The sequence below is a fragment of the Mobula birostris genome, chromosome 15 (assembly GCF_030028105.1).
Source record: "Mobula birostris isolate sMobBir1 chromosome 15, sMobBir1.hap1, whole genome shotgun sequence".
In the NCBI taxonomy this organism is placed as follows: domain Eukaryota; kingdom Metazoa; phylum Chordata; class Chondrichthyes; order Myliobatiformes; family Myliobatidae; genus Mobula; species Mobula birostris.
In genome coordinates, this window is record NC_092384.1 from 24,360,643 (window position 1) to 24,388,158 (window position 27,516).

Consider the following 27,516-nt stretch of genomic DNA (forward strand, 5'->3'; position numbering starts at 1 on the left):
AGAAAGAATAACATCTATCCCAATTGGTTAGCAATGAATAAATTCCTGTTATCAGTAATTATAACCCAAACAAGCTGCTACCGTTAACTCAGCAGTTAACATTACAGAGAAGCCATTTTATTAGCCTTAGCAAATAACATGAAAGAAGAAACCCCTAACACTAGAAAGCAACAGCGATGGAAATGGAATCCTAGTGAGCTCAAGCAGATTGGGTAAGAGGCAGATACAGTCAATACCACTTGCATTGTCTTGTTGATCAAGGGTGTCCTCAAACCCATTGGCTAGAAAGGTGTCTCCCATAATGCACAGTGTATTCCTTCAGGCAGACTTTGTGATGGGCTATTTTCCTTTGTCACTGAGGGCTGGGTTTCATTTCTTCCTCACATCTCTCCATAAGTGCTTGTTCCTCCTCCACCCTGGCCCTGCTTTACATTCTGTGCAGGTGGGTAGAAGGCCTGGGCTTTAGCCCCACTCAGAGACAAACAAATTAGGAGCTGAATTCAGCCACTTGGCCCCTCAAGCCACTTACTAGGATAATAACTGATCTGCTGCCACCTTAAAGTTCATAGCTCAAAGAAATTTTACTATTAAAGCACATATATGCCGCCAGATACAACCCGGGGATTCATTTTCTTGCAGGCATACTCAATAAATCATAATAGAATAATAACCAATGATAACCAATAATAATCAATGAAGGACTGGGAGTCAATCAATGTGCAAAAGACAACAAACTGTGCAAATACTAAAAGAAAGAAACAATAATAATAATAATAAATAAATAAGTTATAAATATCAAGAACATGAAATGAAGAGTTCTTGGTTGTGGGGTCATATTAAAACTGGGGCAAGTGGAGTTGAGTGTAGTTATCCCCTTTGGTTCAAGAGCCTAATGTTTGAGGGGTACTAACTGTCCCTGAATCTGGTGGTGTGAGAATGAGGCTTTGTACCTTCCTCGTGATGACAGCAGAAAGAAGAGAACATGACCTAGGTGGTGGGGGTCCCGGATGATGGATGCTCCTCTGCTGTGAAAACGCTTCATGTAGATGTGCTCAGTGATGGGAGGGTTTTACATGTGATGGAATGGGCAGTATCCACCATTTTGGAGGATTTTCCATTCAAAGGATATTTCCATACCAGGCTGTGACACAGCCAGTCAATGTACTCTCCACCACATGTCTATAGACGTTTGTCAAAGTTTCAGATGTCATGCTGAATCTTCACAAACTCCTAATGAAGTGGAGGAGCTGCCACGCTTTCTTTGTAATTGCCCTTCCATGCTGGGCCCAGGAAATAGCCATTAAAGCTACCTGCAATAGCCATTCATGCTTTAATCATAATCAATAGTTCCATTTAATATCAGAGAAAGCATACAATACACAACCTGAAATTCCTACTCTTTGCAGACATCCTCGAAACAGAAGAAAACCTCCCAAAGAATGAATGACAGAAAAAACATAAGAACCCCCAAACCCCCTGACACCTCAAGCACAAGCAATAGCAAGCGGCATCAACCTCCCCACTCCCACAAATTATTCTAGCTTAAAGCATTAGCATTCCCACCGCTCACCATGCAAGCAAAAGCAAACCCCCCTCCCCCGCCGCCCCTCCAAAGAGAAACTATGGTCTATAGTCCATCAAAAAATTACTGCTCACTCCAGCTTTTCAACAACCCTCTCTCACTAACAAGGGAGAGACAGATATCCCTCCTTCCACAGCGACAGGGGAGACGAGAGTCGCTATTTTGACGTTACAGTCAATCAGAAGCATTGCTTTTTTTACTTCGGCAAATTGATTACCAAGTGCAGAGCTCTCTCACTGTCTTCATTGTCCCAGCTCATGCTATGCTTCAATATGCAACACTGGTGAGAATTTGTGTCCACAGGGCCTCACAGGCGCCAAAGGCGCCCGACTTCAAGCCAAACCTGGACCTGCTGAAACGCGGCTCGTTGGTGAGCTCTTGTCTTACCTTTTAGGGGAGAATTGGTGGGTTACAGCTAAAAAAAAGAATTCTCTTTTATTGGATCTTGAATATGGACATATCGAGACAGTTAGTTCTACAGAACCAAGGATACAAAGCTGTGCAAGATCGATACTCTCGCTTTGCCTCAGCATTGACAACAAAAGGTGAATATTTTCCCGACCAAAGGAAGCAAGTTTGATCTTGAAGTAGTGTGGTTGGGGTGGGTGGGGGGGGGGGTGTTGGTTAGAAGAGGTGAGAAGTTCTGAATTTCAGTTTTAGGAGCAATGTTTCAGTATCTGCATGCCATGGTGAGTCCTGCTCATAAATGGTTGCTCACAGCAGTTCACAGGTTGAAACTGGGTGTTAATTTTAATGTTTAGAGCTGCAAATTGAGAGTTATTTTACAGCTGTCATTAACACTTGCACAAAGCACTGCCGACTGCAGCTGCACTTTGATATTTCAAAGAGAGGGCTAAAGTGTGAATAAACTTCTGCTGGCATGGTTACCAAATCCAGAAAGAATCTGGTCAAGAAACCAGCGACACACGAGACCAAAGATACTGGAATCTGGAGGGGTCGAAGATCGGGGGGCAGCAGAGATCACAGACAGGGAGCAGTGAGAGACTGTCTCTTTTTCTTGGTTCCAGGTGAAGAAACTGCTTCTTAGGAATTTGGGTCTCCAGAGAACAAGAAAATAGAAGCAGAGAGGGCTCTGTGATTAAATGATCAAGGCTGATCTAACCCCTATCCACAATTCCCCTTCTGTACTGGCTCCCTACAGATCTCAGTTTCTTCATCAGCTGTAATGAAGGATTTTTTTTTTGCCTTCCAACTCAATTTTCAAACTCAGTCTAAAATTGAGAGTGCTTCCTCAGCTAAAGCTTTTACTTACAGGCAGCTTTTAAAGAGCCAATTAGAATAGACAAGCACGGAGAGGGAGCATTAGCATCTCGAAGGGGCACTGAGTCATGTTAGTAGCTCTGTAGAAGCTCGGTTAGGTCATATTTGGAGCATTGTGCCCAGTCCTGGTCACTGCATTACAGGAAGTATATGGAAGGTTTGAAATGAATGCAGAAGAGGGTTTACCAGATGTTACCCAGACTGCAGTGTACAAGCTGGAAGTAGTCACTGGATAAGTTGGGACTGTTTTCTCAGAACCTCAGAGGCTAAGGTTCTGCCTGATAGAAATATATAAATTGATGAGAGGCAGAGATAGGCTAGGGCTACGGAGTCATTTCTCCTGGGTTGAGATGGGAAATACTCAAGGACATGTAGTTAATGTGAGAGGGGAGAAGCTTAAAGGAGATTTTTGAGGCAAGTTTTTATTTTAACACAGAGTGGAATTTGCCTGGAACATACTTGTCAGAGGTGGTAGAGGAAGCAGATATCATAGCAACGTTTAAACTGTATTTGGACAGACACAGAAACAGGAAGGGAATAGTTCAGATTGGCATCATAGTTGGCACAGTTATGGTGGGCAGAAAGGGTTATATTATTCTATCTTCACATTTATTCATTGCCCAACTGTTCCACAGTGCTGACTCCACACATTGCTCACATTTTACACTGAGCCTTCCACTGTATTCCTGACCTCGGATCTAACTTCGAACGGCACATCTGTCCACTCCCAACACTCATCTTGCCAGACAACATGATCACTAGTATCTGAAGAACCCATAGGAATTGTGTTGAAGGGGGAATAATAGGACTGATCACCTCACCCACACAGCCTTCACAGAAAGCCACACTGGTATCTAGACTACTCTGAGGAGCAAAGGCTACCCAGACTATGCCGCTGACTAAGATCTGTGATCTCTGGCACAGTCCCACACATCTCCAGGCTGCCATCATGCTGGAAACGAGACAGTCACCCTCAGCCTCCCAGACTTAGGAGGTTGTTGCTGATCTCTGCCACATCTGACAGCTTTCTACTCATCACTGCATTGCAGAACACGTCCAACAGCTATAGTCAGGGAGTCCTTCAGAGAGCAGGACGCTATAGCAGCGCACGCTTCCTGAAAAAAATACAGGTAGGGTTCAGAGAGGAAGCAGTTTCATTGCTATTAGATATCTGCCTGGATTTGCTCGTTGCAAGCTCAGCCAGATCAGTATCTGTGAAGTCACAATTTAGCAACAGCTCTGTGTGCATTCCATGGGACTATCACTGGATTGGGAAACATTTAAAATATCCTACTCATCTGAACAATTTTTAGTTGGAATCTATTCAATAGGCTATTTTTAATAAATATTGTTTACTTTCAAGAGATATATTGCCAAAGTGTATAATGAGGCTCTCACCACCCACCCCACCCCACCAGCTCAAACCCACTTCACTGACTGAAGGACTTGAAATCTCCTCAGTCTGTGCACATCAGTCAGCCACTACATTTTATCTTTGTTTTCATAGGCAATGTTTCTGAATAGCAGTGTGGTGGGCACTGTCTATTGTCACAGCTTGATGTTCAGCAGTTTTACAGACATAAAATTTTGACTGCCTTAGGCTCACAGCTGCTGTTGGCGTAGCCACTCACTTGCATAGGTATACAGTCTTAGCTATCAAGTTCCCCCCACTTACTCTTCAGAGTTTAAAGGCCTGGGGTGCAACAAGTTCATTTTGCAACTGCTCTGATGTGGCTATAAGCACTGTAACCTGCTATGCCTGTGCAGTTGTCTTCACAATATGTTTGCATTCCCATCCAGCAACGTGCCATGGTGTGAAATTGAAACTTCACTGCTGAAAACATGATTCCAATCGAGCTCATCTTGACTTAGTCAGTTTTTGCTATAAAGGGTTGGTCTGATTCATAGTCTTCTACAGTAATTACTGCTACAAATACTGTCCACTGTGCAGCACCAGCTACTCCATTTTCCCTACCGTCCATAAATGCACACAAGAACAGGTTGTTAGTGAGACCTTTGCTTTCTGTTAACAGCCATCTTTCTTTTCTTGTTAAATTTGATAGAAGATATGTTTCACCTCGACACTAAACTATCTGCAGCAGTTTTAATTTACATATTAATGCTCTGGTTATTGACTAAAGGTCTGTTTACTTGCTGCTATTATTGATTGTGGCATGGGTTCTGAAGAATTCCAAGCTCCTCATTGGTTGGAAGTTCATTCATACAAAAAGAAATTTTCCAGTCAATTTGAATTGCTGCTGGAATTCCTTCTGTTGTCTTAGCTTGGATCTTCAGGCTGCAAAGAATGCAATGCGATGCTCCTGTCTGCAGCTGCTTTCGGCTGTGAAGATGATGAAGCAATGGTCACTGCCACAACAGCAACGGAACCAGTTTAACCAATACAAAACACAGATGGTTTCATTGCCTTGCAGTCACCATGGTTCCGCGACTGTGCGCTGCAACCCTATCGATTGATTGCGTTGAACGTAATTCTCTTCTTGAGAGCATCCTGATTGGCTGTATCACTGCCTGGTATGGGAACTGCGTCAACCTTGATCGCTGGGCACTGCAGAGAGTGGTATGTACAACCCAGTGCATCTCTGGATGTGATCCCTCCACTGAGGACATTTACAGCAGCAAGAGCGTAAAGAAGGCCTGGAAGATCATCGGGGACACTGGTCACCCCAACCATAAACTGTTTCAGCTGCTTCTATCTGGCAAACAGTACCACAGCATTAAAGCCAGGACTAACAGGCTACGGAACAGTTTCTTTCTACAAGTCACTGTAGATCAATTTTGATGCTGCAAACCAACCTAAAACCTGAAGGCCTAGATAAAGTGGACATGAAGCAGGTCTTTTCAATAGTAGGGGAGTCTAGGAGCAGAGGACACAACCTCAGAATACAAGCACGTGCCTTTAGAACAGAAATGAGGAGGAATTTCTTTCGCCAGAGGGTGATGAATCAGTGAATTCATTGCCATAGACGACTGTAGGAGGCCAAGTCACTGGGTACACTTAAAGCGGAGGTTGATAAGTTCTTAATGAGTAAGGGTGTCGAAGGTTATGAGAAGAAGACAAAGGAATTGGGTTGAGAGGGATAATTAATCAGCCATGCTGGAATGGAGGAACAGACTCAATGGGGCTAAATGGCTAATTCGGCTCCTACGTCTTATTGTCTAACATATGCCATGCAAGAGTCATAAATATCATTGGAGAATCTTCCATCCTTATCACCAGTCGGAATGACTTTCACAGATGCTTTGAGGCACAGCATTTATATACTCAGAGATACCAGATGGAAGAGTTACAAGATAGAATCCTTAAAACAGTTCTGAGAACTTGAAACACCAGTTCCATTTCTCTTCCCATAGATGCAGCCTAAATTTTGACCATTTCCAGCACTTCTGTTTTAACCTTAAAACAATTTACATGTTGAGATATAAAGACTTTATGCAGACTGAATGCTACACTTTTGCAAAGCAAAGCTATCCTGCCTACTTGGATCACAGGGTGAATCCAGGGAAAAGTGTACACATAAAAATTACAGTAAAAATAAAAATCTTTCCCACCATTTTATACCATGGGATAACAGGAAAGAAACACAGATCGAATGGATGTAGAAGCAAGCAGAGATTAGGGGTGGAGGCAAAAGAAATGGAAGCCGAGTTCCTTTGGTTGGAGCCAAGCCTGCGAATCTCTGCAAGTCTGCTGGGAAGCCAAAGACCAATGTCTACAAACCCAAGTTTGAGTCTACCGGAGGCCTGCCCTGAGGTTAAAGTAGTGATTCCCATCGAGGGCAGTGATGTGTCAAAAGGAGACATTAGGGGAAATAGAAGTCATTGGGGGCAATCAAGATTCTGGGGGGGAGGGGGCGGTAAGAGGCACCCTAACTTGAGGCACGAGACCTGACCGACTGAGGCAATTTGCTGCCGTGGCCAACATGCGATAAGAATCCCCGTTTATGTTAAATTTTTTATTTTAATTTAGCCCCGTTAATGATGGATAAATACATATGACATGATCTCTGAGTCTGAAGGTGGTGGAGCCTTGACTTCCAGTCCTGCTAACAGAACCTACAATGATACACACGTGGAGTATGGCTTTATTCTGATCCCGTCGGATCAGCAACGCCCCATGTATCTTATTTGTAATACTGTACTGACTAACAAAGCCATGAAACCATCAAGATTGCAGGAACACTTTCATAAAAGACACCCTGAAAAGGTCACTCATGGTAGGTATACTCAGTTCCAGAAGATGAAAGAAGCACTTGAAAAGCGTAAACACAAGGAAATTTGCAGATGCTGGAAATTCAAGCAACACACATCAAAGTTGCTGGTGAACGCAGCAGGCCAGGCAGCATCTCTAGGAAGAGGTACAGTCGATGTTTTGGGCCGAGACCTTTTGTCAGGACTAACTGAAGGAAGAGCTAGTAAGAAATTTGAAAGTGGGAGGAGGAGATCCAAAATGATAAGAGAAGACAGGAGGGGGAGGGATGGAGCCAAGAGCTGGACAGGTGATTGGCAAAAGGGATACGAGAGGATCATGGGACAGGAGACCTAGGGAGAAAGAAAAGAGGGAGGGAGGGAGAAAACCAGAGGATAGGCAAGGGGTATAGTGAGAGGGACAGAGGGAGAAAAAGGAGAGTGAGAGAAAGAATGTGTGTATATAAATAAATAACAGATGGGGTACGAGGGGGAGGTGGGGCATTAGCGGAAGTTTGAGAAGTCAATGTTCATGCCATCAGGTTGGAGGCTACCCAGACAGAATATAAGGTGTTGTTCCTCCAACCTAAGTGTGGCTTCATCTTTACAGTAGAGGAGGCCGTGGATAGACATATCAGAATGGGAATGGGACATGGAATTAAAATGTGTGGCCACTGGGAGATCCTGCTTTCTCTGGCGGACAGAGCGTAGATGTTCAGCAAAGCGGTCTCCCAGTCTGCGTCGGGTCTCGCCAATATATAAAAGGCCACATCAGGAGCACCGGACGCAGTATATCACCCCAGCCGAATCACAGGTGAAGTGTCGTCTCACCTGGAAGGACTGTCTGGGGCCCTGAATGGTGAGGGAGGAAGTGTAAGGGCATGTGTAGCACTTGTTCCGCTTACATGGATAAGTGCCGGGAGGGAGATCGGTGGAGAGGGATGGGGGGGACGTATGGATGAGGGAGTCGCGTAGGGAGCGATCCCTGCAGAAAGCGGGGGGGGGGGGAGGGAAAGGTGTGCTTATTGGTGGGATCCCGTTGGAGGTGGCGGAAGTTGCGGAGAATAATATGTTGGACCCGGAGGCTGGTGGGGTGGTAGGTGAGGACCAGGGGAACCCTATTCCTAGTGGGGTGGCGGGAGGATGGAATGAGAGCAGATGTGCGTGAAATGGGGGAGATGTGTTTGAGAGCAGAGTTGATGGTGGAGGAAGGGAAGCCCCTTTCTTTAAGAAAGGAGGACATCTCCCTCGTCCTGGAATGAAAAGCCTCATCCTGAGAGCAGATGCGGCGGAGACGGAGGAATTACGAGAAGGGGATGGCATTTTTGCAAGAGACAGGGTGAGAAGAGGAATAGTCCAGATAGCTTTGAGAATCAGTAGGCTTATAGTAGACATCAGTGGATAAGCTGTCTCCAGAGATAGAGACAGAAAGATCTAGAAAGGGGAGGGAGGTGTCGGAAATGGACCAGGTAAACTTGAGGGCAGGGTGAAAGTTGGAGGCAAAGTTAATGAAGTCAACAAGCTCAGCATGCGTGCAGGAAGCAGCGCCAATGCAGTCGTCGATGTAGCGAAGGAAAAGTGGGGGACAGATACCAGAATAGGTTTGGAACATAGATTGCTCCACAAAGCCAACAAAAAGGCTGGCATAGCTAGGACCCATACGGGTGCCCATAGCTACACTTGTAGTTTGGAGGAAATGGGAGGAGCCAAAGAAGAAATTATTAAGAGTAAGGACTAATTCTGCTAGACGGAGCAGAGTGGTGGTAGAGGGGAACTGATTAGCTCTGGAATCCAAAAAGAAGCGGAGAGCTTTGAGACCTTCCTGATGGGGGATGGAAGTATATAGAGACTTTGAAAAGCGTTACAGGATTGTATGTGTGTGGCTGGGTGGGAGAGAGGAAAGGGGCTTGCTTTGCTGTTGTTTTGCTGCCTTTGTGTTCTATGTTGCTCTACCAAGGCTCGTGAGCGTGCTAGGTTGGCGCCGGAATGTGCGGTGACACTCGCAGGCGACCTCCTGCACATCCTTGGGCACGTTGGTTATTAATGCAAACAACACATTTCACAGTGCTTTTTGCTGTATAGGTGAGGAGAAACTTATGGGTTACAGAAATAAAAGGAGGAAAGAGAAACACAAATAGCCATGAGAGGTGGGGGCTTGTGAGGGTGAAAATAAATGGAAAGATTATTTGCAAGTTAGAGCAAGGTCACTGGTCGGGGGTGTAAAATTTATCAACATGCACATTGTTCATGCATCAGGACACCAAGATAATGGCTGAGAAAACCACTAAGCTGCTGACATGGGGGCCGATGCCTTCTATTTTGCTGTAAATGACAGTTGTTTACTGTAAATTTCTATTAAACCCTGACTACCAGACTGGCAGACCACAGTTAGTGCAGCTGCAGAGCTGTGTGTTAGACACGGCTATAAGCAGCACAGGGGACTGTACTGCCTCCCTTCTTGTTTCCCCTGTATACCTCGGACTTTAGATACAACATCGAGTCACACCATCTGCAGAAATTCTCTGATGCTTCAGCAATAATTGGGTGTATAAGGGAGGATGGGAAGATGAATATAGGGCCCTGGTGGAAGACTTTGTCAGATGGTGCAAGCTGAATCAACTACAGCTCAACATCAGTAAGACAAAGGAGATGGTGATGGACTTTAGGAGGACTAGGCCTGCACTGCTCCCTGCTACTATTGATGTGAGGACGTGGATGTGGTGAGGACCTACAAGTACCTGGGGGTGCACCTGGATGACAGACTTGAGTGGAGCACCAACACAGAGGCTGTGTACAAGAAGGGCCAGAGTTGCCTCTACTTCCTGAGGAGTCTGAGGTCCTTTGGAGTAATCAGGTCTCTCCTTCACATGTTCTACCAGTCTGTTGTCACCAGTACAGTCTTCTATGCGGTGGTGTGCTGGGGCAATGGCATTAGCACGGATCATGCCAACAGGCTCAGTAGACCGACTAGGCTCTGTTATAGGAGTTAACCTGGATACATTGGAGGCTGTGGTTGAACAAAGGATCCTACGGAAAATCTTTACAATTCTAGACAATGTTTCTCACTCTCTACATGCCACCTTAGCTGAAAAGAGGAGCACTTTCAGTAATAGACTAAGACAACTGTGCTCCTCCAAAGAACGCTATGAGGTCATTCATATCCTCAACCTATAGCCGGGAAGTAATGACCCCCTCCTGTTAGACAGTTGTGGTAACTTTTTTTTCATTTTTTCTACTTCTCTTTTAATATTTCTACCTGTGCACTTGTGATGCGACTGTGACACTGCAATCTCATTTGAGATCAATAAAGTATCTTTCTATCTATCTACTATCCCATGTGTGAAATCCTGGAGGCCACAGACTTCAAGCAAAGGTCTTCTTGGCTGCTAAGGTGCTTTTGGGCATCTCAAATTTAAGACTGATAATTCAGGAATGGAAGAAGAAACATTTTCTCCAGATTACTTGCATCAATCCCTTGTCCTGAAAGTTCTTCAGCAGAGGGAAGCAAGTGACAGATAAAAAACAGCATTGATAGTTAAATATAAATTTTTATCAGTGTGGCAAAGGGCAGAACATTCAATACTTTCACAATACAAAGATGAGGATTTATCAGCACAGTAAGTACAGAACAAATCATTTCACACCATTCTCATCACCATGGAAACCATGTTATCTTCCTGTATCACTTGCTACTCAAATGCGTATGAACACAAGCTCTTGATGATAGATGGACAAGACTGCTAAATGCCAAATATATCCCTATTAGGAGACATCTAACTATCCAAAAGATATTAATACAAACTAACATCAGAACTGCAAGAATATAGATAAATATAGCCTCTATTAGTGAGCATTTTCCAGACTATATTCTCATTGGGCAGTCTTCACATCTCTCATAAACACAAGAGATTCTGCGGATGCTGGAAATCCAGAGCAACATGTACAAACTGCTGGAGGAACTCAGCAGGTCAGGCAGCATCTATGGAAATGAATAAACAGTTGACATTTCAGGCAGAGATCATTCATCAGGACTGGAAAGGAAGGGGGAAGATGCCAGAATAAGAAGGTGGGGTAAGGAGAAGGAGGACAAGCTAGGTGGTGACAAATGGAGCCAGGTGGGTAGGGAGGGGGTGATGAAGTAAGAAGCTGGTAAATGATAGGTGGAAAACGTAAAGGGCTGGAGATGAACGAATGAACCTGATAGGAGAGGAGAGTGGATCATGGGAGAAAGGGAAGGAGGAGGAGAACTCAAGAGAGGTGATAGGCAGGTGAAGAGAAGAGGCTAGAGTGGGGGTCTAAAGGAAGAGTAGGGGTTTGGGAGGGAAATTACCAGAGTTTGGAGAAATCGATGTTCATGCCATCAAGTTGGAGGCTACCTAGACATAACATGAGGTGTTGCTCCTCCAACCTGAGAGTGCCCTCATCATGGCAAAAGAGGCGGCTATGGACTGACTGACATAGTCAGAACAGGAATGAAGATAAGAATTAAAATGATTGGCCACTGGGAAATTCCACATGTTGCAGATGGAGCAGAGGTGCTCGACAAAGCAGTTCCCAAATTTATGTTGGGTCACACCAGTGTAGATGAGGCTGCATCGGGAGCATCAGATACAGTAGATGACCTTAACTGCTTCGCAGATGAAGTGTTGCCTCACCTGGAACAACTATTTGGTGTTCTGAATGGAGGTGAGGGAGGAGGTGAATGGGCAGGGGAGATGAGTGGGGAGGGACAAATAGACAAAGAAACCATGGAGGGAGCAATCCCTGCAGAAAATGGCGAGTGGGTGGCAGTTGGATGTAAAGATATGTTTAGTGGTAGGGTCCCATTGTAGATGGCAGACGTTGCAGAGAATGATGTGTTGGATGCAGAGAACAGCCCATCCTTTTCCACCTATCACCTCTCAGCTTCAAACTTTATCCTCTCACCTCCCACCCCAACCACCTGACTTGCCTATCACCTTCTATCTTGGCCTTCTTCACCATCCCTCCCATCCTTCTTATTCTGCCATTTTCCCCCTTTCCTTTCCAGTCCTGACAAAGAGTCTTGGCCAGAAACATCAACTGTTTATTCATTTCCACAGACGCTGCCTGACCTGCTGAGTTCCTCCAGCATTTTGTGTGTGTTGCTTTGCTTCTCTCAACTGCATTTTCCCTTTGTTTCCATCACTGATCATTTCTCTTGTACTCCATGTATAAGACCATAAGTCACAGGAACAGAACCAGGCCATTCAGCCCATCGAATCTGCTCCACCATTCAATCATGTGTGTTTTATTTTCCCCCTCAACCCCATTCTCCTTGTAACCTTTGATGTCCCTACTATAGAACCTAACATCCTATGTCTCTCTCATCCCTCCATTCTCTCCTCCCTGTCCTCTCTTCCCTGTTCACTGCAATCACACAACATGTCACTCACTGGAAGCACACACAAGGCTAGAACACCCCTTGAGGTGTGGGATCTGCTTGCAGCCTCGCTATCTTTTGTCAAACTGCTTATCCCTTGACCAGTCACTATTCTTGAAAGTCCAGAAAACAGACTTGGAAATGAAATACATCTTGGCATCACAACAAAACGCCGAACTCATCCAAGAAAGAGTGTTTTTGTTTATTTCCTGCTCTCCCTAATGTTTACGGGTCCATTTCAGAAAATTACCAACAACCTAAATTGGGTTAAGTTTTGCTGGGACATTGGATTTGAGCTCACAATCCCTATTCCATCATTAGTTGTTCTACTACCTTCTTGTTAAACGTGCTAGCAAAGAGCTTCAGTCCTGGATTATTTGACTTGTACATGAATGCTCAGTGGGCATAGTTAACAAATATCCATGAGCTGGCTTCTGTTGGACTGGATTCAGAAAGGTTGAGGATGGTGCTGGTGACCAGAAATAGCTGGGGGATGCTTACACTGTAGGCATCAGAACAGCCTGGCTACAGTATCCTCACGTCAGATGGAAACTGGCTAGCCTGGAAGAACCTACCCTGAGTCCCCGTACCACAGTCTACAAATATGGGCAATTGAGCAATAGTCTCGGAAAGATATGCTGTTTCAGAGGCTGAAGAAACGATTTTAAGGGCTGTTGCTGGGACTGGAGGACTTGAGTTTAAGGAGAGATTGTACAGTCCAGAAAGAGGCTGAGAGTTGACCTTATACGAGATCACAGATAAGAGCTGTTCCCCAAGTTAGGAGAGCCAAAAACTAGAGGAGGTTGGTTTCAGGTCAGAAGGAAAGGAATTTAAAGTGATCTATTTTTTTTCCTATTTATTTAGAGATTCAGTACAGTGACAGATCCTTCCAGCACATCAAGTCCATTCTGCCCAATTACACCCATTGATTTGAAGAGTGATCAATTAACCTAATAACTCGTACATCTTTGGAACGTAGGAGGAACCCAGAGCACCTGGAGAAAACCCACACGATCACAGGGAGAACAGGCAAACTCATACAGTCAGCAGTGGGAAAACTAGTTTCAGGATGTTTAAAACAGAGGTGTTCTGTCAAGTAAATATGTCAGAATCACTCTAAAAATAACATGAGAAATACTATTAAAGATCAGTTGTAATAAAGTACTGAACCAAAATGGTACTAAGACTTTGCATCAAAACAAAGTGCAAAGCCAGTTGTTTTTGGAATTCCCACTGTGAATTAGTCTGTCATTGTTCAATTGAAAATGAGCTGTGAAGAGAAGATTTGCAATCCTTACATAAGTTCCGTGAGTGTCCATTTAAACGGATCAGCCTTCATCTTTGTGCCACAATGACTTTTTGGATCAAGTTGTGCATTCTGACGCCAGAGATCAAGAAACAAGCTATTGACACAAATCAACCAGTCCGGATCAGTCATCTCTCAAACAGCCCTGATGCGCAGTCTCAGGCCAAAATGCCAACAGTCGCTTTGCCTCCACAGATGCTGGCCTCACTCGCTGTTCTTCCAGCAAAGTTTTTTTTTAACCTCCGGGACCATCTGCAGTCTCTCTCCAACTACACAATAGGAATGCTGCATTGCTGATGGAGATGGGGATGGATAGGGTGAGGGCGTGGGGAATGGGGACGGTGGGGAAGATGGCAAGAGCGAGGGGGATGGGGAAGGCGAGGGCAAGGGTGAAAGAAACAACACAGAAAATACCCTTTAGCCTATGATTCTGCAATGACAAACTATCACCCTTTTTGCACATATCACATTTTAATTTCCCAACATTCTCACCTACTCTCACCAGATTCTACGTCTCTCTCTTTCTCTCTTTGGTTGTCCATTGAAATCCGATGACGACGTCCACTCCTTTAACAGTGAGATCTTTGATGACTATACAGTCCTATCCTGGACCCACAAGCTCTATTGCAGGTGAGACATGTATATGTGGTAGTGGTGGCAACCATGGCTGCATTTCTCCTGGCTCTCTTCTGCTGTCTTCTGGTTGTTCTTTCCATCTCCAGAATACGAACCCCATCCCTACACAGCTGTCGCCAAGTGGTACGGTCAGCAGCAACCTCCTCCAGGTCCTCGGGTCTGATCTTGCACTTCCTTAAAGCATTCTTCATCTGACCCCTATAGCACTTCTTCGGCCCTCCAGCTGAGCGTCGACCATGATGTAGCTGGCCGTATAACACTCTGTGGGGTAGCCGGCATGGGGGCATCCTTATCACGTTCCCCAGCCACTGCAGTTGACGCTGGGTGATCACGGCCTCAATACTCCTGCAGTTGGTCTTTACAAGTATTTCAGTGTGAGGCACCCGCTCACGCCAGGTAATTCCCAGGATGTGCTGGAGGCAGCTTATGTGGAAGTGCTCCAAGGACTTGGTGTGACGGCTGTAGGTTACCCAAGCTTCACAGCTATAAAGCAGGGTGGTGACACGGACTGCTTGGTATACGGTGACCTTTGTGGAGGGACGAAGGCTCCTGTTCTGAAAGTCTCTACGTCAAAGTCTCCCAAAGGCAGCTGATGCCTGTTTAATGTGGCTCTGGATGTCGTTGTCAATGCCACTATCCTCAGAGAGAATGCTCCCCAGATATTTGTAAGATGGCACTACTGACAGCTTTTCATCACCAACAGTGAAGGCAGGTAGAGTGGGTGGGACACTGGTACTCCATTGGCAAACCACTTCTGTCTTGGTGGTATTGACAGTCAGTCCCATCCTGCTGTACGCTCTCACCGCCACAGTCTGAAGATCCTCCGGAGTATGGGCCACAAGAGCACAGTCGTCTGCATACTGCAGCTCCAGGACCCACTCTCTGCGGAGTTTTGGTGGTTGCGTGGAGCCTCCTGATGTCAAAGAGGTTGCCATCTAATCTGATGTCCACTACACCACTGTTGTCTTCAATCTTCTACTACTCACTCAAACACTAGGGGCAACTTACAATGGACAATTAGCCTACTAACCTGCACATCTTTGGCGTGTGGGAGGAAAGCAGAGCACCTGTAGGCCATAGAGAGAATATGCAAACTCCATACAGACAATGACAGAGTTCAGAATTGAACATACAGCTCCACTAAATGAGCCACTGTGCTGTGCTGCTATAAAGCACCTTTGAATTGTAACATATACTATACAAATGTCTTCCTCCTATCTGCTGCAGAAGCCATTTTAGGAAGGAAAAAGCTGTCATTCAAAATTACATGCCTGAAAGAAATTCTTAAAGTTGACTGGAAATCTTCAGTCATGTAAAATTGTTTGGTCATTATAAAATAGGTTATCTTCACCAGATTAAAGGTAGACAAATTAAATGATGCATGCAATCTCTCAGAAAACATGTTACACTTTATGCCTCTATGTGAATTAATGTTGTTTAATGAGTCACAGCATTAATTTGAATCAAAATGTTACCAATAAAATTGCTCCATTTCTCATTTCTCCATTGCTAAATGCAGGAAGTATGGATGAGAGGGAAAATACAGGTCTCAGGCAAGGGAACAACAATATTATTAGTGCCTTGTAGCAATCTGAAGCTTGTAATCTGTGACACATACTATATTGATATTTTTATTAATTATGTGGAAGACCTCAACTCCATCAGCTAGGAACAATGTTGAGCAAACAGACTAAACCCTCTCACATTAAACTTCCCACCTAAAGAACAAAAACACATTGGTTCGAGTATTTCCTCTTGCAGGCTTTGGAGGAGGATTTCAGCTGAGGTTTGGCCCTTGTGTGAAATGACATGGGCCTAGGAATTCCACATCAAATTCTGATGTGCTTTGCCTGCTGAGCGGGATGACTGTCTTAAGTTCACTGAATATATAAAGTGAAATCCCACTAATGGTCAAATTTGGACCCACACTGGGTTTTGAGAAGTCTAAACTGTGTCCTTAAATGAGATGCCGGAGCCAATTTAGTAAACAACTGAAGAGCCTCAGCTTTTACTTCTTTAGGCCTCAGCTGGGCTCTAGGTGCAGGGCATTGATAGGGCACTGCTGGTGTGTTTGAGGTCTGCTCTATTTCAGAACTAGATTTCCCCCTGACCCCCAGTGGCCACAACCACACTGGCTTGTGTGCTTTTATTTTAGGTTTAGACATGTATGTTGACTTTGGTTGCAGCTTGCCAAGGAAGCTGAGTGAGATTGTTGATCTGATGCTCGCAGTCAAGTTGAGCTGCTTTGAGAGAGGCAATGCTCCAAAAACCAATACTACAACTTGCCTGTGCAGTAAGAGACAGAGGCAGACCAGCTCCCCCATGATAGGAAAGGCTATATATACTTCATCACCAAAGTTCTCTGTTTATTGTTGAATATTACAGTGCACTGTGTGTCATTACTCTACTCAAGCTCAGCAGCATGTTATGCTTCCAATCAAACAGGAATTAAGTAAGGAGAGTAACTTTGACAGTTGATAATCTGAATGTCTAAATGGTCGAATAATAATCTAAAGGTTAGCTCAACAGCAGAACAATTATAATTTCACATCTTGAGAGATGGTGACTCAAAATTCAGTTACAACAAAACACATATGCTACCCTCAGGTTTGGCCAACAGGCATTTGTCTGGGGTAAGACAGCCTCTGGCCCAGCCAAACTGAGAAATCTCGTTTGTGTGGATGCTGTGTGATGTGTTGCCCGGTTACAAATCCGTACCGCAAAATATGAGACAGTACACCGTATGTAATTAAACGACTGAACTTTATAAATCTTAATCTGACTATAGGATTAGTAAAGAAAATGAAAAGAAAAAGGGCCCATTTTAATGAAAAAGTCTAATGTGCACGTTGGAGCTCATGGTTCCGTCCATTCGTTCTCCATCAACCTTCTCTGAGCGTCGCTGACCCTCGGACCCTCGCTCCAAGGCCACTCCGGCGGTCTACCTACCCTGTCCACTCGCGTCTTCTCTTCATCTGACAAAAGACTGCGAAATCCCTTCTCCCTGACCCACAAGAAACAACATGCCTCTCATTGGATGGCACACATTCCAAAGTCCCTGTTATCTCTAGTCATAACCCAAACATTGCTGCTACAGAGAAACCATTACATTAGCAGTGAAACATTACAGAGAGGCCATTACATTAGCAGTGAAACATCACAGCCCGTTACACATAACTGTAATGGGAAATTGCTCATATTGATAGCCTGGACTTGTCAACCTTACAGAAGCTGCTTTCTCCTTTTAGAGACTGCAATTCAGTGCCCAGCTAAAAATCATCTTCCCACCGCAATAGAAACCCACCATGACTTTGTCCCCCAGTCTCTGATATGTAACAGTGGCTGTTGAATTCAGAGATACTCTCTGTCTTCTTATTAATAAGCAGAGCAAAATAATGGTCAGCTCATTCTAATGTATTGCTGTGTCCATCCCCTGTGCTTTATTCAGAGCTTGCTGTGGACTCTCCATTAGCAATCTGTAGTTTCAACGGCTCATTGGAATTAATGGGTCCCGAATTGGAACCCGACTGAGGAGGGAGGCAGGGATAGAGACAGCACAGAAGACAAAGAAAGAGAACTTGGCTAGAGCTGAGCTGCTCTTCCCTTTCCAGGCTTGTTTTCTCCTTTCTCTCGCAGGCTGCAGTTCCAAAGTTTGTTACGTCATGTGACTGAAGGGGCAGTCAGAGACTCCTTGCCTGGGCAAATGGACTCAGGCCTAGGCTTGCCATGACAACTGCCAGCCTTTGGGAGTAGAGGCAGTAGCTGTCTCTCAGGCAATCACCACTCAACCAATCAGAGACGTGCTTCAAACTGCAAAGCTGCAAACTGCATTGTGGTTTCACTCACTCTGGCACTGCAAATATTCTGCTCCCATTGTTTGTACACATCACTCACACACACACACACACACACACACACACACACACACACACACACACACACACACGTAATACTCTGCAAACTCTACAATTCACATTGATGTCATCCTACATGAAAAACTAAAGCAAAAGCCATCTTCATAGAAAGTTGAATAGGCACAGAGACAAAGCCTTTAATATACAGGAAACCTCACAGTTATCAGCAAGTCTGGGCATCCTGTGACCAAACTGTGAAGACCACAAACAGGAAACAAAGTCTCCTCTCTCCTTCAGTGATGACACTGCTCCATGCTATTTTGAGAGACCATCTGTTGTTGGTAAATCTTGTACATAGATGGTGAAGTTTTCAGTTAGTCAGAACCTTGGGGCTGGAGATTTCAGATTATTTTGGAGAAAAGCCCCATCTTTGCAAAAATGGCAGAGCCAATGACAAGGCCACCATCTCCAGAGGAGGAGCAGAAGGACTAAGAATAAAGAGATGATTCTCTACCACCCTCCCACCAAGGGTCTTCTCACACTAAACGCTACCCGCCAAAGGGGCAATGCATTCAGATGGAGGCTGTCCGAGGTAGCAAAGATCTAACAGCAACTATAGGCAAGGATGCCGACATCATGCTGGTATTGCTGTCGCGGCAGGGAGGACCATGGTCACGCTGAGCTTCTTGGCCTGTGGGCATGACAGGTGGTGGTATTGCATATTGAAGCTGGTTGCTGTGTACTCAACAGCATACACGTGGCCGATCCACTCAATCTGCTCTGCAGCTGAAAAGACCACCTTCTTTGTCTTCACGATGTAGCTCCAATGATTCCCAAGAACCCTTGCCTTGTTCAGCATGGAGCAGTCCTCTGTAATGCCATCTCCAAAAACCAACTTAACTTTTCCTGAAGCCAAGGACTAAAGCTCTCACATTCAGGGAAAGGTTTGGACCTGCACAACCCAGTTAACCTGAGTGCTGCTATCACAGATCGTCTTAGCCCAGTAAGGCAGACACCAAGTTGCACACTCTCTTCATTCAGTCAGAGCCAGCCCTCCAGCCTCTTGTACCAAGCAGAACTTTTCCTGGCCTGACTCCTATCCACTCAGGTTTGGTGTCCTTCCAGTTGCAGATCCTCACCGAAGCTGCTCTGTTAATTTCCAAGGCTTAGCAACTGGGATGTGAGCATCAGGTACAGCTGATGTCCTTTAGGGGAGGAATCCTGCAGTCCTTACCTGCTCTGGCCTACAGGTGACTCCAGACCCACAGCAATGTGGTTGTCTCTTAAACCCTCTCTGAAACGGCCTAGCAAGCCATTCAGTTGCGTCCAACCACTAAAAAGAAAATAATAAGAAACAAACCCAGACAGACACCCCATCATCAACCTGAGCACTGGAAACAGCATGGCAAAACCAGCCCTGTCGACTCTGCAAAGTCCTCCTTATTAACATCTGGGGACTAGTGCCGAAGTTGAGAGGGCTGTCTCACAGACTAGTCAAGCAACAGCCTGACGTAGTTGTACCGACAGAATCATACTTTACAGTTAACATTGCGGACTCCATCACCTTTCCTGGGTATGCACTGTCTCACCGGCAGGACAGAACCAGTAGAGCTGGTGGCACAGTGGTATAGAGTAGAGAGGGAGTTGCCCTAGCAACTCCCAACATTGACTCTAGACCCCATGAGGTCTGATGGCACCAAGTTAAACATGGACAATGAAACGTCCTGTTGATTACCACGTACCCTCCTCCCTCAGTTGAGGAATCAGTACTCCTCCATGTTGAGCAGCTCTTGGAGGAGGCATTGAGTGTGGCAAGGGCACAGAATGTATTCTGGGTGGGGACTTCAACTTCCATCACCAAGACTAGCTTGATAGTACCACCACAGACCAAGTTGATCAGGTCCTACTGGACATAGCTACTAGACTGGGACTACAGCAGGTGGTGAGGGAACCAACAAGAGGGAAAAACACACCTGACCTCATTCTCACTGACCGCCTGCCATGGAAACATCTGCCCATGACAGTATTGGTAGACATGACTATCGCACAGCATTTGTGGAGACTAAATCCCATCTCCACATTGAAGTAACCCTCTACACTGTTGTGTGACACTACCGCCATGCTAAATGGGATAGACTTCTAACAGATCTAGCAGCCCAAGACTGGGCATCTATGAGGCGCTGTGGGCCATCAGCAGCAGCAGAATTGTACTCAACTACAATCTGTAACCTCATGGCCTGGCATATCCCCCACTCTGACATTACCACCAGGCCAGGGCATCAACCCTGGTTCAATGAAAAGTGCAGGAGGGCAGGCCAGGAACAGCACCAGGCATACCTCAATATGAGGTTCACCCTGGTGAAGACACAATATAGGACTACTTGCCTGCCGAACACCATAAGCAGTCAGTAATAAACAGAGCAAAGTGGTCCCACAACCAATGGATCAGATCTAAGCTCTGGAGTCCTGCCACATCCAGCCATGAATGGTGGTGAACAATCAAACAACTCACTGGGAGGAGGAGGCTCCACAAATATCCCCATCCTCAATGAGAGGAGCCCAGCACACCTCTGCAAAAGATAAGGCTGAGGCATTTGCAACTATCTTCAGTCAGAAGTGCCAAGTAGATGATCCAGCTCAGCCTCCTCCTGAGGTCCCCAGCATCCCACATGTCAACACGCAGCCAATCCGATTCACTCCACATGATATCAAGAAACGGCTGACAACAGTGGGTACTGTGAGGGCTATGAGCCCAGACAAAATCCCAGCAATAGATTTGTGCTCCCGAACTTGCTATGCCACTGGCCAAGCTGTTCCAATACAGCTATAACACTGGCATCTATTCAGCAATGTGGAAAATTGCCCAGGTATGTCCTATACACAAGAAACAGGACAAGTCCATCTCAGCCAATTACTGCCCTATCAGCCTACTTCAGTACAGTACAGTAATGGAAATGGTCATCGACAGAGCTATCATGCAGCACCTACTCGGCAATAACCTGCCTACAGTTGCCCAGTTTGGATTCCGTCAAGGCCAGTCAGCTCCTGACCTCATCACCTCCTTGGTCCAAACATAGCCCTTGACATCAAGACAGCATTTGATCAAGGTGTCCCAGCTAAAATGGAGTCAATGAGAATCAGGGAAAAACCCTCCGCCTGTAGGAACCATACCTGACACAAAGGAAGATGGTTGTGGTAGCTGGAGGTCAATCACCTCATCCTTAGGACATCACTGCAGGGGTTCCTAAGGGAAGTGTCCTAGGACCAAACATCTTCAGCTGCTTCACTAGTGACCTTCTTTCCATCATAAGGTCAGAAGTGGGGATGTTTGCAGATGACTGCACAACGTTCTGCACCATTCGTGACTCCTGAGATGGTGAAGCAGTACATGCCCAAATGCAGCAGAATCTGGGCAACATCCAGGATTGGGCTGACAAGTGGCAGGTAACATTCACACCACTCGCCTGGATGAGCGCAGCTCCATCAACACTCAAGAAGCCAGTACAAGGCAGCCCACCTGATTGGTACCCCTTCCACAAGCATCTAATCCCTCCTCCATCGACAAACAGTTGCAACAGTGTGTACTATCTACAAGATGCACTGATTGGTACCCCTTCCACAAGCATGCAATCCCTCCACCAACAACAAACAGTTGCAATAGTGTGTACCATCTACAAGATTCACTGCACCAACACACCCAAGTTCCTAAGGCAGCACCTTCCAGACCCATGACCACGACCATCTAGAAGGACAAGAAGAGCAGATACCTGGGAACACCACCACTTGGAAATCCCCCTCCAAGTCACTCACCATCCTGACCTGGAAATCTTCATTGTTGCTGGGTCAGAATCATGGGACTCCCTCCCTACCAGCACTGTGGATGTACCTACACCTCAGGGACCGCAGCGTTCGAGAGGCAGCTCATCATCACCTTCTCAAGGGCAACTAGGGACGGGCAATAAATGCTGGCTCAGCTGGTGACACCCACATCCCGTAAAGGAATAAAATAAAAGCTCACTGTGTCTTCTTTGCAATGTTTGAACCACCTGCACGTTGTATGGAAGGGGTTTTGTGTGTTGAAGGAGAGGAGGAATATTGCAAGAGTGATTACAATGAGCACGCTGTCATCTTTAATTGCTCTGGTCTGTGGCCAGCTTTGGGCTCTGTGATGGTTAAGCTCCTGAACCCTAGCACTTTACTTCAAAGCAACTTACACATATCGCTGATGGGGGCTGTCAGTTCCTGTTGTGAGAGAGGAAAAGGGGTTGGTACAGTGTTTGTGTGTGCCTGTGTCTATGCGTGTGTGTGTTTGTGTGTCTGTGCGTGTTTATGTGTCTGTGTGTGTGTGTCTGTGTGTGCATGTGTGTGTCTGTACGTCTGTGTGTGTTTGTGCGTGTGCATGTGTTTGTGCCTGTCTGTGCGTGTCTGGTGTGAGAGTACATGCTTTGGATTAAGCATATATGTGACTGTATCTAGGTGCATGAGAAGAAAGTATGTGAAAATGAGCGAGTGAGTGTGTACGAGTACATTGAGTGAATATGTGTACGACTGAGAGAGAGAGAGAGAGAGAGAGAGAGAGACACACACACACACAAAGAGACGACAGAGAGACCCTCCATCATCCAGGGCTAAATATTTGTGTCTGGTGTGGGTAATGTTGTAGCAGTGGCATATGTGTGTCATGGTTCATGTGTGTGGTGCGTGCGCAGCGCACATGATACTTGCGTGTTCCGTGTGGCGTAGATGCCTGATTGCAATGTTGTTGCCAGAAGGGCTTGCTGGTTGTTTCCACTGACCATACCAGTGCACAAAATTATGAAACTTCTTCCTGCAGTGTGATGACACCTGTGGGACATCACCCCTGAAGTTTGGCTCTCTGGTCACCATCTCCTACTGGGGTTCACCTCAGCCCTTGGTGAACCTCTAGACCGCTTTTCCAGAGGGGAGGATACCTTTTCTGTCGTTCACCCTTCAATCATGATGAGGGTGCATCACATGCCTGTGCCCCAGCACACCACAAACTACACAGCTGCTTGGTGATGAATGTTTCTTTCTCCTCTGATGCTGACTGACCTGTTGAGCTCCACAATACTTTGGTGTTTTTACTTCAGATTTCCAGCATCTACAACACTTTGCTTTCCGGAACAATTTGCTGCCCGGGTTGGATGATGAGGAACTGGAGGAAACTCACATGGATCGAAACAACTGATCTAGCAGATCTCGTTAGCGTGATCTGTTTCTGTCTTTAACATCCTACCTAATGAAGGGAAGTGAGTTGTGACAGTCACCCTGGCAACGTGCTTGTCAGGAGGTCTATGGTAATCTGGAAAGAATGTGCTGGCTCTGTGATCATTAGTTATAAAAACAGGAGTCTTTTTTTTCTGAATGAGTCTGCCAGTTATGAATTTATAATGAACCTTGGCTTCAGATGGAGAGCTATAAAAAGGAAACAGCACAGAATCCTCCCAGCCTAACAGCTTTATAAAGAGGCAGCCAGATTTTCACAGACACCCACAGCTCGTAAAGGGACAAGTGTGTAAGCACATGTCACATTCAGATGGGAGGCAGCTTGTTATTTTACTCTTCAAGATAACAAATGATAGGCAATACTCCTGTTATTCTGCAATAACTCAGCCATCATCTCCAAAATAAATTTGTTAAGTGATCTGGAGAGTGCCCTTGCTTATGTGATAATTGGCTTTGATTTACTTGAAACCCAGTAAATGGCTTCTGGGATGTAACACGATTTATCACGGTCTGAAGACACACCAGAACACTGCCCGACAGGTCAAGGCTCCTTTTTCTTGGTCCTGGGCATTTGTTTTACTTCAACGGCAAGTCCAATAAAGAGCCAGTGGAGGGACAGACGATCAACAGAGGGGAAATGGAGATAAGAAGCCAAAAAGACCACAGTTCGGAGATGGGATAACGAGCTCCAACACGGTAGCCAATTAATATTTGAGCTGGCGGGATTCAATCACATTAAAAACACAAAGGAGATGATTCAATGATCTGTGCATTGAACACAAGGATGGACGATGGGAGGACGGATACCACCTGTGAGGTCATGAAAGCATAGATTTCCAGTTGGTCAAGCTCCCAACTGGCATGTGGAGTCAGAGCAACACACGGGGGCAGTCTATTGCCCCCTGAAGTATTGTGACACTTGCCATCTGGGCACACCCAAGGGAAAAGGAGTATAATTGGCATCGCTCAAGCACGTTTCCCTGTGAAAGTCGCAGGTAAAAATAAGTGCCAATAGTGTTAATTATAACACTTCGCTGCTGCTGCTACTATGTGGTCCGGAATCTCCGGAGCAGAAGGCTTCAAATCCTCAGCTTTGCTTGTTTCGGCGGCCGGGGCTAGGTCGAAGGTGCTCAGCAGAGGATGGCGCTTGGGAGGCTGTATCGGAGGGGCTGGTCGGAGGCTCGAAGTTTTCGAATGGACGGACCCAGTGTCGGCTGTGGTCAAGTGCTTCCAATGCATCAGCAGTTGTTGGTGCCTGGAGGTTTATGGCAGAGAGTTTCTCCCTTTTGCCGCCTGCTGTCGGGGACTCGGGAGTCGATCTACTCGGGACTCTGAGACTTTTTTTTTTACCGTGCTCATGGTCTGTTCTTTATCAAATCATGGTATTGCTTTGTACTGCTGTAACTATATGTTATAAATATGTGGTTCTGTCAGTGTTAGTCTTTGGTTTGTCCTGTTCTTCTGTGATATCACTCTGGAGGAACATTGTATTATTTCTTAATGCATGTATGCATTCCTAAATGACAATAAACGAGGACTGAGTTTTCTCATAATCTAATATCTAACCAAAAACACTCAACGTTTTAGGAGCAGTTTCGTTCAATCTGCCTTCAGATTTCTGAATGGTCAGCGAATATGTGAACATTGCCCCAGTAGTTTGGTTCTCTCTTTACACTACATATTATATATAATAAGTAATGTAATTGATAGTATATTTTATGTATTGTACTATACTGATGCTGCAAAACAACAAATTTCACAACACTTTAGTGACAATAAACCCGATTCTGAATGTGGATCCCTGGCACAGTACTGTTTTAGCACAAAGTCAAGACCCCATTTCTTCTCTTCAGGCTTCATTTCAATATCGTGTCAGAAGAAAAACATTGTTGCTTGACTCTTTCCAAAGACAGTGTCAGAAATTGATTGTCGACTGTTACTTGCGTCCATGCCATTCAATCGAAAATGCATTTTTACTGGAGTGAAAGGAGTAATGAATATTTCTTTGCAGTTCCACATCACGCAGGGAATCGTTCTGACACTTCACAACAAGAGTTGTGCGTTCAGCATCATCAATCTCCTCATAACACTCCTTTTGGAGCCCTACCGGGTAAATTAAGCTGGGTTCTCCTAAGGACTGTTGTTGGTTACTCCTTGAACTATTAGACTTTAACAGCTGCAGTGGCTTGGACCCCCCCAAGGTACCTTCTTGTATTTGGCCCCAAATGCTCGACATGGTACTGACATCTTCTCCACCCACCAATCTCATCCCTTGACCTCACCTCACAAACTCCCAGCTCCTCCATATCCCTGAGGCCCTGACACCCCCAAAGCTCTGTCTTCTGCTGAGGCCCTGGCCCATTAATCTCCCGAGACCCCTGACACTTGCCACTTCCACTGGCCTTCGAATCTCCAGCTCTCTGAAGTTCAAGCCTTCAGTCTCAAACTTCTGGGCTCCTGAAACCCTTCCCCCCCCCACCCCTCTAACCTCAACCACCCCAACCCCGCTCCTCTCTGGCAAACTCTCCTTTCTTTCCTTCACCTTTAATCCTCTGATGACCAAAACACACTCCTACCCCACACTCTGGTCTCCTCTCAGCCTCTTCTGTTCTCCACAGCTGTAATCGGCCTCTGTCTGCTGGCCCCCAATCTCTGGCACTGGGCAACAGCTGCCTCTGACTGGGACCTCCCAAGAAAGTATCTTTGGACCCTCCCCCCCCACCAATGCTCAATATTCTATTGTCTCCTCACCCACCTGCCAACCCCAGCATCTGATTCATCCTATCACAAGTGTTGCTGAAACAGTAACACCCTGGACCCAGAGTTCTACTCAAATTCGCAAAGGCAGGCCCACAACTGAAATGGCTGCCATAATCTAGCAAAGAACATCGATATATATACATTAATACTTTACGTTAGTTGCTCACTGTAAAAATTGCAGTTTAGATCCAGGAATGTCTGGTGTCACTGAGTCATAAATCATCCAGTAAATCAGTCAAGGTGACATGACCTCACTGATCTATTGGTTGCTCAGAAGTCGTAATAAGGGCCGATCTATCAGCAACAACAAAGGCAGAACTTCATGGCTTATGATCAGCAACACGGTTTTCTTTTTGTTCGTTAAGGATCTGACTAAAATACCACATTTGCCTGCTGACAAAAATTTACAAGGTAGCATTAAGGAAGGTAGTGAAGCTTCTACTTACAGTGAACATCAGCTGGCAACCGCCAAGGATATAATCCAGAAAGGAATAATTCCTGATGATCTGAAATAAATGACACCAGAACATGAGCATCTGTATAGTCCCGTTTACATATTTTAAAATAATTTATCGGCTTTTGTATAATGAGTTAATTTACACATTATTATAACCACAGGTCACACTGTTGCAGGCAACCTTCACAAATTATTCACATAATTAGTGTGCTAAGACTGTTGAAATCTTATTAAAATAGATTGTTTTGCTAATTTTTCTAGCAATTAGACTTGGAACAAAAAGCTGCATCTTAGAAAGATGTAAATTTTACCTTGCATGATTTAATAACAATTATTCCCGAATTCTTGTAAGTTTTTTTCTTCTTTTGTTTCTTTGAATTAATGCATTCAAATTCTACCTGAAAGCAGCAAAGGAGAATCTCTTTAGATTGTTGAAGAGAAGTGGAGGTTACTTTTAAAAATACTTTGAGGGCTATCTCCTTTGCAAACTGGAAACCAATCATTTCTTTTAACAGTAAGTTTTCTAAAGAATTAAATGGCTCATTTTGACTGCATGTTTTCCCACTGGAATCCAGAGTCTCACAAACATCCACCTCCATCCCTTCACTATTGCATCTTCTGTCAACTGAAAAGAAGCAGTGTACAAATGGTAGTCATGGAGATAACTCTGGCCTACAGTATATCATTCCGTCAGAGAGAACAGAGAAGGATTAAAACAGATGACAAAGGTATATGGACGAGGTGCCAAGAACGTGCTTACGATGAGCTGATATCTGCTTTAAACGC

General features: G+C 45.2%; 1 protein-coding gene across 4 annotated transcripts in view; it reads right to left on the reverse strand.

The window, feature by feature from the left end:
- Positions 1-27,516, reverse strand: part of cpne2 (copine II) — a 275,831-nt gene that overhangs the window by 138,544 nt on the left and 109,771 nt on the right. For all 4 annotated transcript variants that reach the window (XM_072279463.1, XM_072279464.1, XM_072279461.1 and 1 more), the window contains 2 exons: positions 27,042-27,128; positions 26,720-26,779 (listed from right to left, as the gene is read on the reverse strand). In XM_072279463.1, the coding sequence (XP_072135564.1) occupies positions 26,720-26,779; positions 27,042-27,128 (147 nt within the window). The remainder of the gene's footprint in view (positions 1-26,719; positions 26,780-27,041; positions 27,129-27,516) is intronic.